At 43.2% G+C, this 16,811-nt stretch overlaps 1 protein-coding gene across 2 annotated transcripts; it reads right to left on the bottom strand.

Moving 5' to 3' along the window:
* Window positions 1–529: 529 nt before the first annotated feature.
* Window positions 530–15,748, bottom strand: LOC126336206 (greglin-like). Of its 2 annotated transcripts, none has more exons than XM_049999713.1 (3): window positions 15,640–15,748; window positions 10,238–10,411; window positions 530–1,002 (listed from the first exon to the last, which is right to left on the bottom strand). In XM_049999713.1, exons 1-3 carry the CDS (start codon window positions 15,665–15,667, stop codon window positions 809–811), a joined length of 396 nt encoding a protein of 131 aa, XP_049855670.1. In that variant the 5' UTR covers window positions 15,668–15,748; the 3' UTR covers window positions 530–808. The 2 variants fall into 2 exon arrangements, with proteins under 2 accessions (XP_049855670.1, XP_049855667.1); XM_049999710.1 differs by lacking the exon at window positions 15,640–15,748 and adding an exon at window positions 15,521–15,613 and having other exon boundaries at window positions 10,238–10,806.
* Between the last annotated feature and the right edge of the window lie 1,063 nt (window positions 15,749–16,811).

Raw genomic sequence — 16,811 nt, 5'->3', positions numbered from 1 at the left:
AGTTACAGCTCTTGCATCACGTTCAGCTGAATATTGTCTTTCACATACATACCAGACATGGTCTTTTGCACACTCTCACTTATGAAAAGTAAATGTTTCGTATATTTGTGACTAAAAGGCCTTCCGCCATACTGCGCATTGTGTCGTCACTGCATTGCAGGTCAATCATGTAATTATTTGCTGAATATTAGTCATGTTAATGTTGTTTGATTTTTATAGTGTCTGCGAGAGTAAATGTAGATAGGTGCAAGTATGTCAGCTACTGTGCTCCGTTTGTTGTGTTTGTGTCACACCATCAGTCGCCTAAAAGTTTAGAAGGAATCTCCTTCTCTCCTCACATAAAAATTCTTATTAATTATTTCGAAAGATGTAGCTTGCCTGTACTATATTTCTATGAAGTGCATCATGTAACATTAATTACCGAGCTGTTAGCTGCTGCTATACAAGATCGTTGCTGATCCAAAGTCCGATGCCTCACATCCAAAGAGTCTATTCCGAACTAGGAAATACTAATAAAAGAAACGAGATGTAGCATCGCAGCAGCTAGTTTAATTTTTCTTAAAAATAACAGAATTTTTTCATTAAGAGCATATGAATTGCAAATCACAGACAGCTGATGAAAAATATGATGACAGTGATTCTTCAGTGTGAACAAATCTACAAGTAACGCAATGGTGCACAACAGTGTTTCAGACATTAGTGGCACAGTGGAATGTACTACTGCAGCAGTAACATTGCCGCGGGGAACATATCGAGTGGTGACACCCAAGCTGCTGCATTAGACGCGGCCCTGCGGCTCCCGGTGTCTTCAGAAGTAGCGCTCTTCTTGCTCGTGGCGCCTCCTGTTGCTGTCACCCTCTTCGGACGAGTCGGAGGCGTCTGACTGCGATTCGGGCGCCTCCACGCTGTCGCCGTAGGCGCCGCCCGGAGAGCGCAGCTGGTCCGGGCACTTCGTCGCTGCGTCGGAGGGACACTCGTCGGAGTCGTCCAGTCTCGTGAACTCTGCAACGCAAACGGAACAAGGTCATCAGCTATAATATACAGCATAACGATTTAGGCCAGCACTTACAAAACGCTGTTGCGTTGGTTTACAGTGTGCAAGTTTCAGATATTTCTAACTTCATTCACAGTTGTAATGTTTCGGAGCGCCAGTTCTCCAGGTCATAAACAAAACTTGGAGAGAATACTGCCAGCCACTATTTCACCTTTTAATGAAAACGGACTAGTGGCCCAAGTGAGAACATAGCGAAACTTTTAGCAGAAGATACAGCTTATGCACATTAGACAGTCATACAACGCTATGGAAAACAAATGACCCTAACACTTGTGAAGATCAGGAAATTTATTTTAAAACAGGTGCAAAACAAGAAAGTATCTTCCATACAAAGAGGATAAAAGCGATCAAGAAATTAAATTCCTTGTACGCAACTGCTTGCTTATTATATCATTATCACGACAAAAAAATGAAGAGCAGCTAATACGAGGCTCAGCTGCAAAGTAATGCCCCCTATTTCTTATGCGAAAGCTCTTAAAACTTTTTCAATAAAACCAAGTTCTACATCTTTATTCTTGACTTCTACATATTTATTTCTCAGCATAGTCATCCTGGATACTAATTATGAGAGACACGTTTATACATGTCCCCACTATAGCATGTTTGACACTGCACCACACAAGCGGCTTGTAGTGAAATTGCGTGCTTGTGGAATATGGCCTTAGTTAAGTGACTGGATTAGTGACTTTCTGTCAGAGAGGTCACAGTTTCGTAGTAACTGACGGAAAGTCATCGAGTAAAACAGAAGTGATTTCTTTTCTGTCAGAGAGGTCACAGTTCGTAGTAACTGACGGAAAGACATCTAGTAAAACAGAAGTGATTTCTTGCGTTCCCCAAGGTAGTGTTATAAGCCCTTTGCTGTTCCTTATCTATTTAAACGATTTGGGAGACAATCTGAGCAGCTGTCATAGGTTTTTTTGCAGATGACGCTGTCGTTTATCGACTAATAAAGTCATCAGAAAATCCAAAAAATTGTGAAACGATTTAGAAAAGATATCTGAATGATGCGAAAATTGGCAGTTGACCCTCAATAACGAAAATGTGATGTCATCAACATGAGTACTAAAAAGAATTCGTCACACTTCGGTTACACTATAAATCCATCAAATCCAAAGGTGGTAAATTCAACTAAGTGCCTATCAAATTCCATTACGAACAATTTAAATTGGAATGAATACATAGAATGTGTTGTGGGGTAGGCTAACCAAAGACTGCGTTTTATTGGAAGGACACTTAGGAATAGTAAAAGATCTACTAAGGACACTGCGTACATTACGCTTGTACGTCCTCTACGCGGTGTGGGATCCTTACCAGATAGGACTGACGGACTACATCGAAAAAGTTCAAAGAAGGGCAGAACGTTTCGTATTATCGCGAAATATGGGAGAGAGTGTCACTGTAATGATACAAGACTTTGGCTGGACATCTTCTCACGAAATTCCAATCACTAACTCTCTCACCGAATGCCAAAATGTTTTGCTGACACCGACGTACGTAAGGAGAAACGATCACCAGGACAAAATAATGGAAATAAGAACTCTACGAGAGATTGGAATAATAGAGAATTGTAAAGGTGGTTCGGTGAGCCCTCTGTCAGGCAATTAAATGTGGTTTGTAGAGCATCCATGTAGATATAGATGTAGACGGAGCCACAGCATCTCCTCTGCTTGCACCAATTCATCACCACCAAAGTGAAGTCGTCGAAGCTTTTCTTTAAGTTTTGGAAACAATTGGGTGTGGTCTGGCGTCCTCGTGGTGACTATGCTGCAAGGGCAGACGAACTCGGTTACAAACGCTGTTACTCACGCACTGACAAAGTTACGTCATATCCACCATTTTCCATACAGCAATTGGGAGCTCTAAAGCGGCGGGCTGCAAATGTGTAGCTAAGAAGAAGAAAGGTGTATGAATGCTAGTTACATTTTTTTATTTACAAACCTTCAAGAGTTTTCACGTAAGAAATTCGGAGACATTACTTTTCAGCAAGCCTTCCTAGAAGATATGGTTCCAGTCATAGCTGCCACACACGTTTGACGTGTAGGGGTCACGATCTCACACAAGCGCTTTATGGCAGTTTATCCGGTTCATGAAACGGAGCTGCGCGGAACTCTTAGTAATAATACACCAATTGCAGTTCTCCTCCGCAGTGATTCATAGACACGTTATTGCATGAGCTTCGAAAAGTGTTCTCTATGTCTACAGGATTTAGTACACATCAAAACAAGGAAAAAGTTTTAGAAACATCTGCTCGGGATCAAATACATTTTTAGAAACTTACTGTTCTACGAGAGGCGTTCAATGAGTAGCAACACATTCTAGGCCAATTTTGGTTGCTAAATTACGGAATTTGTTGTGGGATATCGTGGAATATTCCCCAATCAGCTACTGTCTAATGAAATTCCGATTGGTGGCGTCTGTAACGGGAACATTGATTTTCTTTTCACGGATAGACATAGGCGCTCGCAGAATATCTACGGAGACCTGGCAGTGAACAAAATCAAGGTGAGCAGCTGACTGAGGCGTCCAGCATCACTGCAACAAGGCCGTACAAACCTGTCCGATTTCTCGCATGCCGTCCCGCCATACAGCTGTGATCCTGCGGCATTTAACAAACGTTTTTAGCGTGTTCGTCCCCATACAAATGCAAACGAAGTTCTCCTTCTCCATGACTAAAACATGTCTGCACACCAGAGAGGTTCTAAAAAAATTTTCAACGGTGTCCTACTAAACCCATTCCACACATATCTGTCTGAGGTTGTGTTGGCATCAGATGAAGGTCAGTGATTTAGTGAAGTGTGAACAACGTCAACAATGATATGGTGTCTCAATATTCCACGCGGTAATGGCAATTATGGTATTCTGCTATAGGTTATCCTAGGGCATTAATTGACAGAAACTAGACATGTAGGCAGCACAGAATCGTCAGCGTTGCATTAAACCTGGAAAAAAAATTCAGCAGTTTGTCCCTGTGACGTGATCATTCACTATAAGAACAAGGTAACACGGTAAACCACATACAGCTGTCACTCCGCCTGTGGCTGAGAGATTGTTGCCACAAATTGAAGGGTATTGCGAAAAGTATGTGCGAAGAATTGAGGCAGCTGAAGACTTATACCACGCTCTTATGTGGTTCCTGCTGTTCAAGTAATTAATTCAGCAATATATCTTACGGGTGTGTCGCCCGGCTACGAGGCTACAAGATCGCCACAAATCGTCTAATGGACTTCAAGGTGAATAGCTGACGATTTGCAGTTCCCTTCCACATCTACATCTGCTACTACATTTACATCTACATGACTACTCTGCAACTCTCGCTCAATTTTCTAGTAGAGGGTTCAGCGAACCACTTGCTCACTATGTCCTTACCGTTACACTCTCGAACAGCACACGGGAAGAATGAACGCTTAAATCCCTCCATGGGAGCTCTGATTTCTCTTGCTTTTTACGATAATCATTAATTCGCATGCAAGTGGGCGTCAACAAAATATTTTAGCGTCCACGGTAGAAAATTGGAGATTTAAATGTGGCGAAAAACTGTCATCGCATCGGAGAACGTGTTTGTTTTAATGTTGGACACCCGAAACCACTTATAATAGCGTGAAACTCTCTCCTCTGCCCTGCCTTGGACTTTACCAGTGTCCTGATAAGGATCTCGTACTTCACAGCAGTACTTGATCAGAGGACAAGTACACTGAAGACAGCTGAAGACAGTCTGTTTAGTGGATATCTTGCATCTTGTGAGCAGTCTTCGGTTAGCCTCCGCACATCATCATCTGTGTGATAGTTCCAAATTAAATTCGTAAGTATTATTCCCAAGTATTCAGCTGAATTTACAATTTTAAGATTTTTGTGATTTGTCGTGTTACCGAAATTCTACGAAGTTCTTTCAGTACTTATGTGGATGACCTCATAATTTTATTATTTGTAGTCAATTGCTACTTTTCGTACCATACACATATGGTGCACAAAAATGCTGTAGTTGGTTTTAATTTTCTGTTGACTTTACTAGGCGCTAAATTACAGCATCATCCGTAAAAAATATAAGATGATTGCTCACATTTTCTACTAAATCATTAAAGTAGATTAGGAACTTCAGAAGGCCTGTAACTCTTCGTTGGTGAAGGGAAGATTTAGCTTCCGTTTTACTCGATCAGTTTCCTTCATTGACGGCCAACTGTCACTTTTCTGACAGCAAATTACGAATCAAGTCGCACAATTGAGACGACACTCGGTAGACACGCCGTTTGATTAGAAGCCACTTGTGAGAAACGGAATAAAAACTTTCTGTAAACACGGTAGTATGACATCGATTTGAGATCCCCTGCCGGTAGCACTCACCTTTTAAGAGAACAAATAGTTAGTTCCGTCGCACAGGAACGAAATACTGTGAATCCATGCTGGGTTACAGTAGATCCGAATTATACTCGCTGACGATTTGGGATGCACACAGAATGGAATAGTAAATAACTACACAGATGCAGTTTCTCATGTTATCATCCAGACAAGCTTTAGTATCAATGTATGGACAGGAATTCTCAATCAAAGACTCATAGAGAACTGCTTATTATCAATGTCTCAAATTCGTCATACAGCAGCATTGGAAAAGGCAGCTAATGTACTTTATGCTCGTCATCGTGAAACAGTATTTTGTACGCCTCGTATAGCAGTATTTAACATAAAGGTTTGATGGGTGATACATTGGTTTTGGAGAGGTCGAATAGCCTCTGTTATCACCTGACTTTAAGCACTTGTATTTCTGCCTATACGGTGCTTTAAACACGCTGATGTATTCCATACTTGTCGGAAACAAGCACATACCTACCTGTATGTGACGAAATACGTGCACACTCAGGTGTAATCACACTATTGGATGTTCTTTAAGGAGGAATGAAGCATGTGCAGGAATGAATGCTCACGACGGACGTGTAACATACATACAAATTGATTGCAGTTTTCATGCTGTACAATGAAACGTACTTAGAGTTTGGTAAGGTAGTCCTTATATGGCATGATATACTGATCTACTTATACAGCGTTCTGCGAAACATTTTTGTGATTATTTCGCATTTGTGTATTCCAATAGTGTGACAGAATCTGTGGTGCGATTATTAGTGGCACTGCATCGACATACGTGTTTCCACCTCCAGATCTGTTCTCAAATAAATGAAAGTTCACTAGGCAATGGGGTCTGAAATTCTAAAATAGCCATGCCTTGGCAGACGAAAACGCTCGTGCCACGCAGGTTCAGTGATTGCAACACTGGTTTCGTATTCAAGTGTGGCCATTTACTCTGGACGATCACGTCATTGGGTCATACGTCCTTCCAGAATAACTGCCCACTCTTTAATACCAAACCAGTGTTGCAATCGCTGAACCTGCGTGGCTCGAGTGTTTTCGTCTGCCAAGGCATGGCCATTTCGCAATTTCAGGACCCATTCCCTAGTGAACTTACATTCATTTGTAAACAGATCTCGAGGTGGAAACAAGTATGTCGATGCTGTGGCGCGGGAACCACTTGCAGAGGCCAACGCATTGTGGAAAGCGGCTGGACCGATAGTATGCACCCTCTGTGCGGATGTAATTGCTGCTCATGCAGAACGTCCCTGACGATACTAACACCCACTTCACGTGCAAGTGTCCGAGTACTCGTTGACGGTTTCTCTTCAACGCTGTGCAGCACTGCTTGAAAATCGAGCGTTCAACGTGGCCATGGAGCGCCTCTGTCACTCCTCCCCACGGTAGAGGTACCTGTGTCTCGGAGTCGCTGCGTAATGGGAAAAACGTTCAAGCAATGGCGTATACGTTGCGCGAGACGTTCTTGATAGAGCCGAATTGCAGCTTTTTCGTTAAATTGATCTGAACCGCACACAATAAGGATGTCTGTGTATTCTGAAAACGTTTACTGCATCGAAGACGCAAAGGCATTGAACAGGTCTCGGAGCAAGAGAGATAAGTGACATTAAGTGACCATCTGACGTAGTACACGTCACCCGGTACCCTATTACATACGAAGGCAACCATCTCTCAGGCTTTTCTCTTTACCCCAGCAAACGTGGACGCGTTACTCATCTGAATTGGAACGGTACATTTACGGATATGGGTTCCTGTTCAAAAAAATGTGTATTCACTCCCCTGTAGAAGTCTAAGAAGGTTGTAACGGGAATTTATGAACACCCTGTACAAAATATATCAGTTTATGCTCTTGCAAGGAATGTCTGATTTTAAAGTTCAGTAGCTTTATAAAGAAAAGTTAAATTGAAGAAGAAGATTATGGTGATACTGATGTTCTTTGACGCGTACCAATAAATTTCGTGAGATTTTCGTTCTTGTTTTCATTTTAAATTTTCCCTTCAAACTTTATGATAAATTATGGATTTACATAGGTCGTGCTTTTAATTTTATATCTACATAATATGTTCCAAGTCAGTGTTTTACAACGATAACATGTCAGTGCCCCCTCTCAGGATATAGGACCAAATAAAGCAGTAACCAACAAAAATGCCTAACTTTTCAAACACTAAATCAGGAGGAGTGATCTGTCTCGTTGCAGATATCTACGACAGAAATTACGAAAACAGCAAGCTTACGTCACACACGTGTATCCACAAAATCTGTATTTAAATCCTGTAATTATATGTACGATCTAAAACACAACACACATACTGCTCCTTAGTGTTAATCTTTACTTTCACTGTATTTCTGTGTCTCTTATTCTACAGAACGATGAGGTGCTGTCATTAAGTATCTTTTGTTGCATTCACAAACGCTTTCTTTTGTACTACAGACAAGTGTGTACGTTCACTTATACTTTAGTGTTATTTCTCAAGTTATTAGTATCGAGACGCGGCGCTACAAATGTCGCTTATTATGATTGTAACGAATAAATGTGTTCAAACATTCATTTTCTGTTTCTGAACTATGATGTGACATATCATCAGTGGATATGTTTGACCATGCTTTGTAAATACTGATGTTTTTCATCCCGTGTTCCGTGTTACTGATAGTAGAAGACAGAAGATATACTTTGCATTCGAGTATCGATAGCACTTAAAGAAACTTTGAAAATGAGTTCTCTGACCGACAGGTACAGTTTTCCAGACTTCTACATGTGTAAGAATAACACATCTAGCTATGTATAGATGTGCTGTGTTATTATGCACACGAAATTTGTCTACTTGTTACTGTTATACACTCCTGGAAATGGAAAAAAGAACACATTGACACCGGTGTGTCAGACCCACCATACTTGCTCCGGACACTGCGAGAGGGCTGTACAAGCAATGATCACACGCACGCCACAGCGGACACACCAGGAACCGCGGTGTTGGCCGTCGAATGGCGCTAGCTGCGCAGCATTTGTGCACCGCCGCCGTCAGTGTCAGCAAGTTTGCCTTGGCATACGGAGCTCCATTGCAGTCTTTAACACTGGTAGCATGCCGCGACAGCGTGGACGTGAACCGTATGTGCAGTTGACGGACTTTGAGCGAGGGCGTATAGTGGGCATGCGGGACGCCAGGTGGACGTACCGCCGAATTGCTCAACACGTGGGGCGTGAGGTCTCCACAGTACATCGATGTTGTCGCCAGTGGTCGGCGGAAGGTGCACGTGCCCGTCGACCTGGGACCGGACCGCAGCGACGCACGGATGCACGCCAAGACCGTAGGATACTACGCAGTGCCGCAGGGGACCGCACCACCACTTCCCAGAAAATTAGGGACACTGTTGCTCCTGGGGTATCGGCGAGGACCATTCGCAACCGTCTCCATGAAGCTGGGCTACGGTCCCGCACACCGTTAGGCCGTCCTCCGCTCACGCCCCAACATCGTGCAGCCCGCCTCCAGTGGTGTCGCGACAGGCGTGAATGGAGGGACGAATGGAGATGTGTCGTCTTCAGCGATGAGAGTCGCTTCTGCCGTGGTGCCAATGATGGTCGTATGCGTGTTTCGCGCCGTGCAGGTGAGCGCCACAATCAGGACTGCATACGACCTAGGCACACAGGGCCAACACACGGCATCATGGTGTGGGGAGCGATCTCCTACACTGGCCGTACACCTCTGGTGATCGTCGAGGTGACAGTGAATAGTGCACGGTACATCCAAACCGTCATCGAACCCATCGTTCTACCATTCCTAGACCGGCAAGGGAACTTGCTGTTCCAACAGGACAATGCACGTCCGCATGTATCCCGTGCCACCCAACGTGCTCTAGAAGGTGTAAGTCAACTACCCTGGCCAGCAAGATCTCCAGATCTGTCCCCCATTGAGCATGTTTGGGACTGGATGAAGCGTCGTCTCACGCGGTCTGAACGTCCAGCACGAACGCTGGTCCAACTGAGGCGCCAGGTGGAAATGGCATGGCAAGCCGTTCCACAGGACTACATCCAGCATCTCTACGATCGTCTCCATGGGAGAATAGCAGCCTGCATTGCTGCGATAGGTGTATATACACTGTACAAGTGCCGACATTGTGCATGCTCTGTTGCCTGTGTCTATGTGCCTGTGGTTCTGTCAATGTGATCATGTGATGTATCCGACCCCAGGAATGTGTCAATAAAGTTTCCCCTTCCTGGGACAATGAATTCACGGTGTTCTTATTTCAATTTCCAGGAGTGTATGTTACGTCTTAACAGTATGTTAATGCTATAGCTCTCGCAGTCCCATATTTCTACTCATGTTGTGTATGACATCACGTATTTTGACGACTATACTACGTACAGTTACGCATGACACGCGAGGACGATGTGTCCATCTGAGTTGCTGGTAAATAATGTGTTAGGGAAAACACTGCGTCGAGTATAGTAGAATTGTTTTTATGTTGTAACTTCCTTTTCACTCTGATGCGTTGTTACTATTTTCGAAGCACTTCATAATAGGCCACATCCGAGACTAGTAGTGCTGAATATATCACAATTTTAAATTCAGTGTGGTAGAATGAGGATTCTCTCCAAATTTAACAGAAGCTATGGTGTGAACCCAGAAAAAAATTATCAGTTACAGTGTACTCGATAATATCTGCAGATTTCGTTTCTTCCTTGGGAGCGACAATTTCGTTTCCCATTTTATCTTCTATGAAAAATCGCAAATGAAAAGGGAAAACTGAATGCGTACCTCAATTCAGATAGCTTACGCTAGTGCGTGCATAAGAGTGCGTAAGGAACGATATTAATTTGAGAATATTGCTCACCAACGTCGGTGCGACACCTGCAGACCCTCAGGAAGCACTCGTTGCTGAACAAGTAGTAGGCGCCGTCCGGGTCGCGGACGCACACGGGGCTGTACTCGAGGGTGCAGCGGTCGTCGCACGGCCGCGCCGTGGTCGGCCTCCACCTCGCGTCGCACACCGCCACCACGGCGACCACTGCAACGCAGGTGCGAGGAACAACGTCAAGCTGCCGCTCATTTATCATCACAAACCACTTCTCAGTGCAGGTAACAGTTACTTCCATAACGGGTTTACGTTGCGAGGTCCACGACTGTTAATCAAAACGTTCACTGTGGACACAGAATTCATGGGAAAGCTCTTTATATCGCATCGAACATCCTTCTGCCCGGCGCACTGCAGCAACCCCATGCGACGTGGACTCAACATGTTATTGGAAGCCCCACGCAGAAATAATGAACCATATTGTTTCTACAGCCGTCCACAGTTGTCTGTGCTGGGTTTTGTGCACGAACTGACCACTCGATTACGATGAGATTCATGTCGGGCGATCTGGATGGCCAACTCGTTCACTCGAATTGTCCAGAATGTTCCTGAAACCAACAGCGAAGAATTGTAGCCCGGTGACATGATGCACTGTTATCCATAAAATAAGAAGTTCAGGACAACCTGCAAACGACATCTAAATAGCCGAACATAACCATTTACAGTCAATAATCGGTTCAGTTGCACCAGAGGAATCAGTCCATTCCGTGCAAACACAGCAGCCGCCGATATGGAGCCACCACAAGTTTTCACAGTGGCTTCTTGATAATCTGGATCCATGACTTAGTTAGGTCTGCGCCTCTCTCGAAACCTACCATCACCTCGTAATAACCAAATCGTTACTCATATGACAGGGCCATGGTCTTCCAGTCGTCTATGCCGGATGTGGCTGCGAGCCAAGGAAAGGCGCTGAAGGCGATGTCGTGCTGTTAGCAAAAGTAATCGCGGCGGTCGTCTGTTGGCATAGCCCATTAACGCCTAATTTCGCCACTCTCTCCTAACGGATAAGTTCGACGTGTATCTCAATCTGATTTCTGCGGCTGTTTCATTAAGTGTTGGTTGTCTGTCAGCACTGACAAGTTAAAGCATAAACCGCTGCTGTCGGTCGTGGAGTGTAGGCCATGCGCCACTACGTTGTCCGTGATAAGAGGTAATACTAATCCAACTATATCCAAAATGGAATGTCCCACGCGTCTGGCTCCAACTACCACTCTTGACTTGCAAAGTCTGTTAGTTCCCTTCGTGCGATTATTATGGTAGCCCCGCCAATGCACTCCCGATCATATATTTGGTCTTGTCTTGTCCCACCACTTCTGCCACGTCAGTGTACAAGTACTCCTCGTTGTACACATGTCTTACATTGTTGTTCTGCTATGGAACTAAAAATTTCGTCACAGGTGTTAACGCCAAGGAATCATATATCACATAAATAGCCGTACATAGTAAACAGAAAGTGCACCCGCCGGTTAGCAGAGAGCGGTATTGCGTGCTTCCTGCACTCAGGTAGGCGCGACGGCACCGGATCGAATCCGTCCGGCGGATTAACGATGAGGGCTGGTGTGCCAACTAGCCTGGATGTGATTTTTAGGCGGTTTTCCACATCCCACTAGGTGAATACTGGACCCCATGTCCCGACTCAGTTACACGACTCGCAGACATTTGAAACCGTTAGCAATGCTTCACGGATTACACTAGACGTAAACAGCTGGGATACACTACTTCCGTCCTGGGGGGGGGGGGGGTACAGAGTGGCGACGGGCAGGGAATCCGGCCACCCTCTGACACTAACATTGCCAGATCCGTAGTAACCGGAGCCGAGCCAGCGTTGAAGCGGGACAAAGGCCCAAGGAAATAATTATAGTAGACAGAAAGTGGATTATGATGTGTGTGAACATTTCCTGTGTTATTATTCGGTACATAATCGCAACTATCACTTGTGATCATCGCACAGCTGCCTTGTGCAGGCGCCCACTGCACTATTTTCCTATGAACAAAAATAATGTATTTGTTACCGCATGTAAACTCTTGGCTTATGTCAAATTCTACATCAGCTTCGTCATCAACGACACATGGATGACAAATATGTTGACGCTGACTCACTGGTATATATGCTGGTTCACTGCTTCATATCGTAATCACGGTGGTCTTCCAGTCCTACTTCGTTCGGCAAAAAATTTTTCCACTACTCAGTGGTTTCCCTCTTTTCATACACCGATAGAAATGTCACATTGCAGTTACGCGTGGAGGATTGTGGTGGAATTCCTCTACTCTGGCTACTCGTACTAAATCATTTAAGACAAATTCCGAATTTGTTTATTTGAATTTGTTTATTTTCCTCCCTCATGCTCTCACCACTAGAGTTTGTGCTCCGTGACCACCACCAGGATTTACTTTTACGTTACATTCCTACGTCTCCATTACATCTGTTTTAAAATTTCTGATATTAATTTCTTACACCTGCACTATTGCCAGCATCTAGTATTTCACATCTCTGGTTCGATCACCGAATTCACTGCTCTTTGGGGTGCAAAACTTTCAGTATAATCTGCCAATAGCTTCTGGAGTAACAACGACAGTTTAAATTGGCGGTGAAAGAGTTGTAACATTGTCACTAACAATAGAAGAATTATCGACGGCCGACAACATGTAGACGGAGAAGTGCGTAAAAATAATTACATTATGTTTACATAATGACTACGACGTTTATGAAAGATTTCTGGCAGGATGCTAGTTTGTACTGCCGATCTTCGGCTAGGAATAAATGAGTTGTAAATAGGAGGGCAAAATGAGAGAAGTGCTTAGCATTTCAAAGTTGTAAGAATTAATAAAATGAAACGTAAAGAACACGAAAATTTATAGCCATGTCAATAGTAACAAAAATTACAGAATATGCGGATGCTTAGCATGAAACAGACGTTTCCGGGCTCTGAACATCTCGTTAGGCCACGTTTTGTAGCCACCTTCCTCCAAAATCAGGAAGCATCGAGAAGTCCTCTTATACCTGGAACGTACCTGACACATCATTTTCTTACACGAAGATTGGAGATCTAAATACTCGACAGCGCATCATCCTGAAGTTAATGTTCTCAATTACATATAAGCAATGAAGAATCGTAGGGAGTGAGGAAATATCTACGGGACACTGAATAGATTAGTTTCGCGCTGGAAGTCAGAAATGGAATGGTTTAAAAGATGAGAAAACAGGCAGTGTAAATCTGCAGAAGTTAATAAACTGAAAACAAGATCGTACGAAAAAAATGCTTCCTGATATAGTATGTTTACAAAAGATTTCGAAGAAATGAAAAGTATTGTTATTTACAAATGGTAGATGGGGGACTCTATTAAAGGTAGAGCGAAAGGCACAGGTACATCGAAGGCCAGAACTACGGAGAGGTGCAGTGCTGCAGCGTGATATAAGAAAAGAAAAATACCGATATTAAACAAGGATATACTTCAGTAATGTCATCAGAGCGTGAAGCACTGAATATTTTGATATAACAAGTCTGTATGTGTTAGCGATAATGTGTAGTACTGAAATAATGAAATAATGTTTAGGACTGAATAGTCAGTGAGGAATTTAGAAGCTTCAAGCATGGTCAAAGATGTATTCAGTAATAATCACGATCATTAAAGTACAGAAGGGAATACGATGCGATAAGTTCGGCCAGTCTGAAACCTCAAGCTAGCTATCGCTGAGTGATACACAGACGAAGGCAAAGGGAAACCAGTGATTTCGATGAATAAATATGAGTTAGACTAGAAAAACGGAGAAATTCTTGAGAACCAATTTTAACTAGTGAATAATTACAGAAATAAATTATAACTTCGTGGAATGTGCTAATAGAGGGAACGGTTTCACGGCTCGAAATACAGACAAAAATGAAAAACGGCTAATATCGTATTAAAAAATTTAATTGCTTATGCAAACCGTTGCCCCATATGAGATCAGAATCATAACATTTTACTTCCACATAGAGTTTCGACATTTACAACAAAGGCTATTACCACAAAAAAGCAGAGGATGAAATACAAGACTCTACAAAGTGCCATGTATGGAAGTTAAACGTGAAAGATAAGCGATTCAGACAAGAAGGGAACCGAATCTTTTGAAACGGAGTGTTGCAGAAAATTTCTGATGTTAAGAATGGTAGACAAATATCTAATGAGGTCCTGAAATGAAATGAGGAGAAAACAAATTTATAGAAGAGCTTGAGTAAAAGGGGGGATCTTTTGATAGCTTGATGCATCAGTAAATAGCTCGTTTGAAAATTGAGAGAAGTTTGTGTGCGAGTTTGGAAGAGTGCTGGGAGAACAGGAAGAGGGGGCAAGGGGGGGGGGGTTCAAATGGCTCTGAGCACAATGGGACTCAACTTCTGAGGTCATTAGTTCCCTAGAACTTAGAACTAATTAAACCTAACTAACCTAAGGACATCACGCACATCCATGCCCGAGGCAGGATTCGAACCTGCGACCGTAACGGTTGCGCGGTTCCAGACTGGAGCGCATAGAACCGCACGGCCACTTCGTTGGGGGGGGGGGGGGAGGGGGAGGGGGCGACGGTAAAAATTGTACAGGGAGCAAGGAGACGAAGGATGAATATGGTAGTGAAGTTTCAATGTATACTGGTTGGCTTCGTTATTCCGAGATGAAGAGGCTTGCTGACGACAGAGTGGTCGGGAGTGCTTCATCAAACCAGTATTTTGCCTAAATTCGGAAACAACTGCGAACTGTACTTTTACTACGGTAAATTCTTCAGAAAAATGTGAACAGAACATAACGCAATCATAATGAAAATATTGGCAAGCTTGGTTAGGTCTTCTCGACCTGTTGGCGAGCACGTCATTACGGACGGATTACTATCTCGGTTGGAAAAGGATGTGTTGTGAACTCTTCGTGCACTTGCCGTCAACTATTTAGAAGAATGGCAGTGAGCCTAAATATGGATAGTTGAAGCAGATTTACAACCCTGGTCCTCCAGAATACGGCTCCCGTTTCTTAAATAATGAGTCACCACACCCACCACCTCTTGATGGGAAGAAAAGGGCAAGGCCTCAGTAGTAATACAATTGTGCAACGACATCGAGCGATTGATATTCCATGTAACCGCTGGCAAAATGAAGCCAAAAGTAAACAGATGTTTACACACTTTCCAAGGACAATAAGCGCTAGGTTAGTTACACGTCCCAGTACTTCACCATAAAGTACGGACTTAGCTGCTACAGTTTTAAACCATGAGAATACATGCTTTCATGTACAACATACATCATCACTCTCATTACAAAGTACGAATTGAATAAACTGTCATTCTGTCTAGTATCACAGTGTTCACTAAGAACGCTTCTGATAACGGCGAAGTACTGCATTAAGATGCGTGCGCTTACCAGCAAGAACCACGAGAGCAGCTTTCATTTTTGCGGCTGTTCCAACGCAGCCCTGATATCGTCCGCCATTTATAACCGCCGCGGCCTTACTCAGCTATTGCCGTTGTGGTTTGCGAAGCTTATCACAAACGCTTTTCCAGAGTGTAAGCAATGTTCGGACTGCGCCTGACGACAGTTCTGAAATCAGTAAACAAGATGATATATGTCTTGTAGACCTTGTAGCTATATTGCTAACTACGACAGATTGCTGACATACTTTATTGAGAAATAATGTACTTGGTAAAAATTTATCACCTCACATACTCTTTTATTTTCAAATAGAAGAACGGAGCTAAAGTATTATGGAGGCGACAATATTTTTATGGGCGGTAATGCACAGAGTGCTCCAAAAATATTGTTTCATATTTCTAGTGGTTCGAGAGGAGGCTTAACACATAATTAGTTACGGAGGGATAACGGTGTCACGTTTTTAATCTCGAACTCAGATTTATAGGTTCACGAAATGAACTACAAAAAAGTACTCGATATGTCGACAAACAGTTTATGTTGTATGACCTCTATCTGCAAACATTCAGTGGAAGAGAACCTTCAGGTACGGCGAATCATTGTTGACGCATCGGTAATGAGTGTAGGTAGTTCCTATTCTAACTGCACAGTTGTTTAGTATACAATACTATTCACCATTGTGAACAATATTCGCCTTGTAGGTAGATCATTGTTTTCACCGGGACATATTCCACCACAGTTGTGGAACGATCAAGGTGCAACAATTTATTTTGCGTGACAGTATAACTGATGGAGGATCTATGAATTTCTAATTAGTGGGTACCTGATAATATCTGCTGCTTATTTTACACATCTGTCTAATGAGACAAATTTTTTCCTGCTACTGAATATTCATATTAGTCATAGGTATATCCCAAACGCGTTTTAATCAACAAAAACATAGGTGTAAATAGTATTAACTGCGTAAAAGTAACTACAGAAGCTAATTGCTTTGGACTTGGTATGTGCAACAGATAGACAGACGTACCCACACCTGAACATCAACTGACAAGTCTACCATACTAACTGATCAGCAAGAACATTTTGACCAACAACCTACTGTCGATATAAAGGCGTCCAGGCCATAGCAGCGTCACCTGGCAAGGAATGACTGATTGTTAGGCACA

This window comes from Schistocerca gregaria, chromosome 2 (genome assembly GCF_023897955.1).
Source record: "Schistocerca gregaria isolate iqSchGreg1 chromosome 2, iqSchGreg1.2, whole genome shotgun sequence".
Classification (NCBI taxonomy): domain Eukaryota; kingdom Metazoa; phylum Arthropoda; class Insecta; order Orthoptera; family Acrididae; genus Schistocerca; species Schistocerca gregaria.
This window is presented reverse-complemented; position numbering and strand designations above follow the sequence as displayed.

What these genes read in the sequence shown, in the direction of transcription:
- LOC126336206 (XM_049999710.1), bottom strand. Translation starts at nt 10,499, where the DNA reads ATGGAAGTAACTGTTACCTGCACTGAGAAGTGGTTTGTGATGATAAAT. An exon ending in CAGGTGTCGCACCGACGTTG is followed by an intron (nt 1,003 to 10,237) that starts GTGAGCAATATT and finishes TTTGCGTTGCAG; the next exon opens with AGTTCACGAGACTGGACGAC.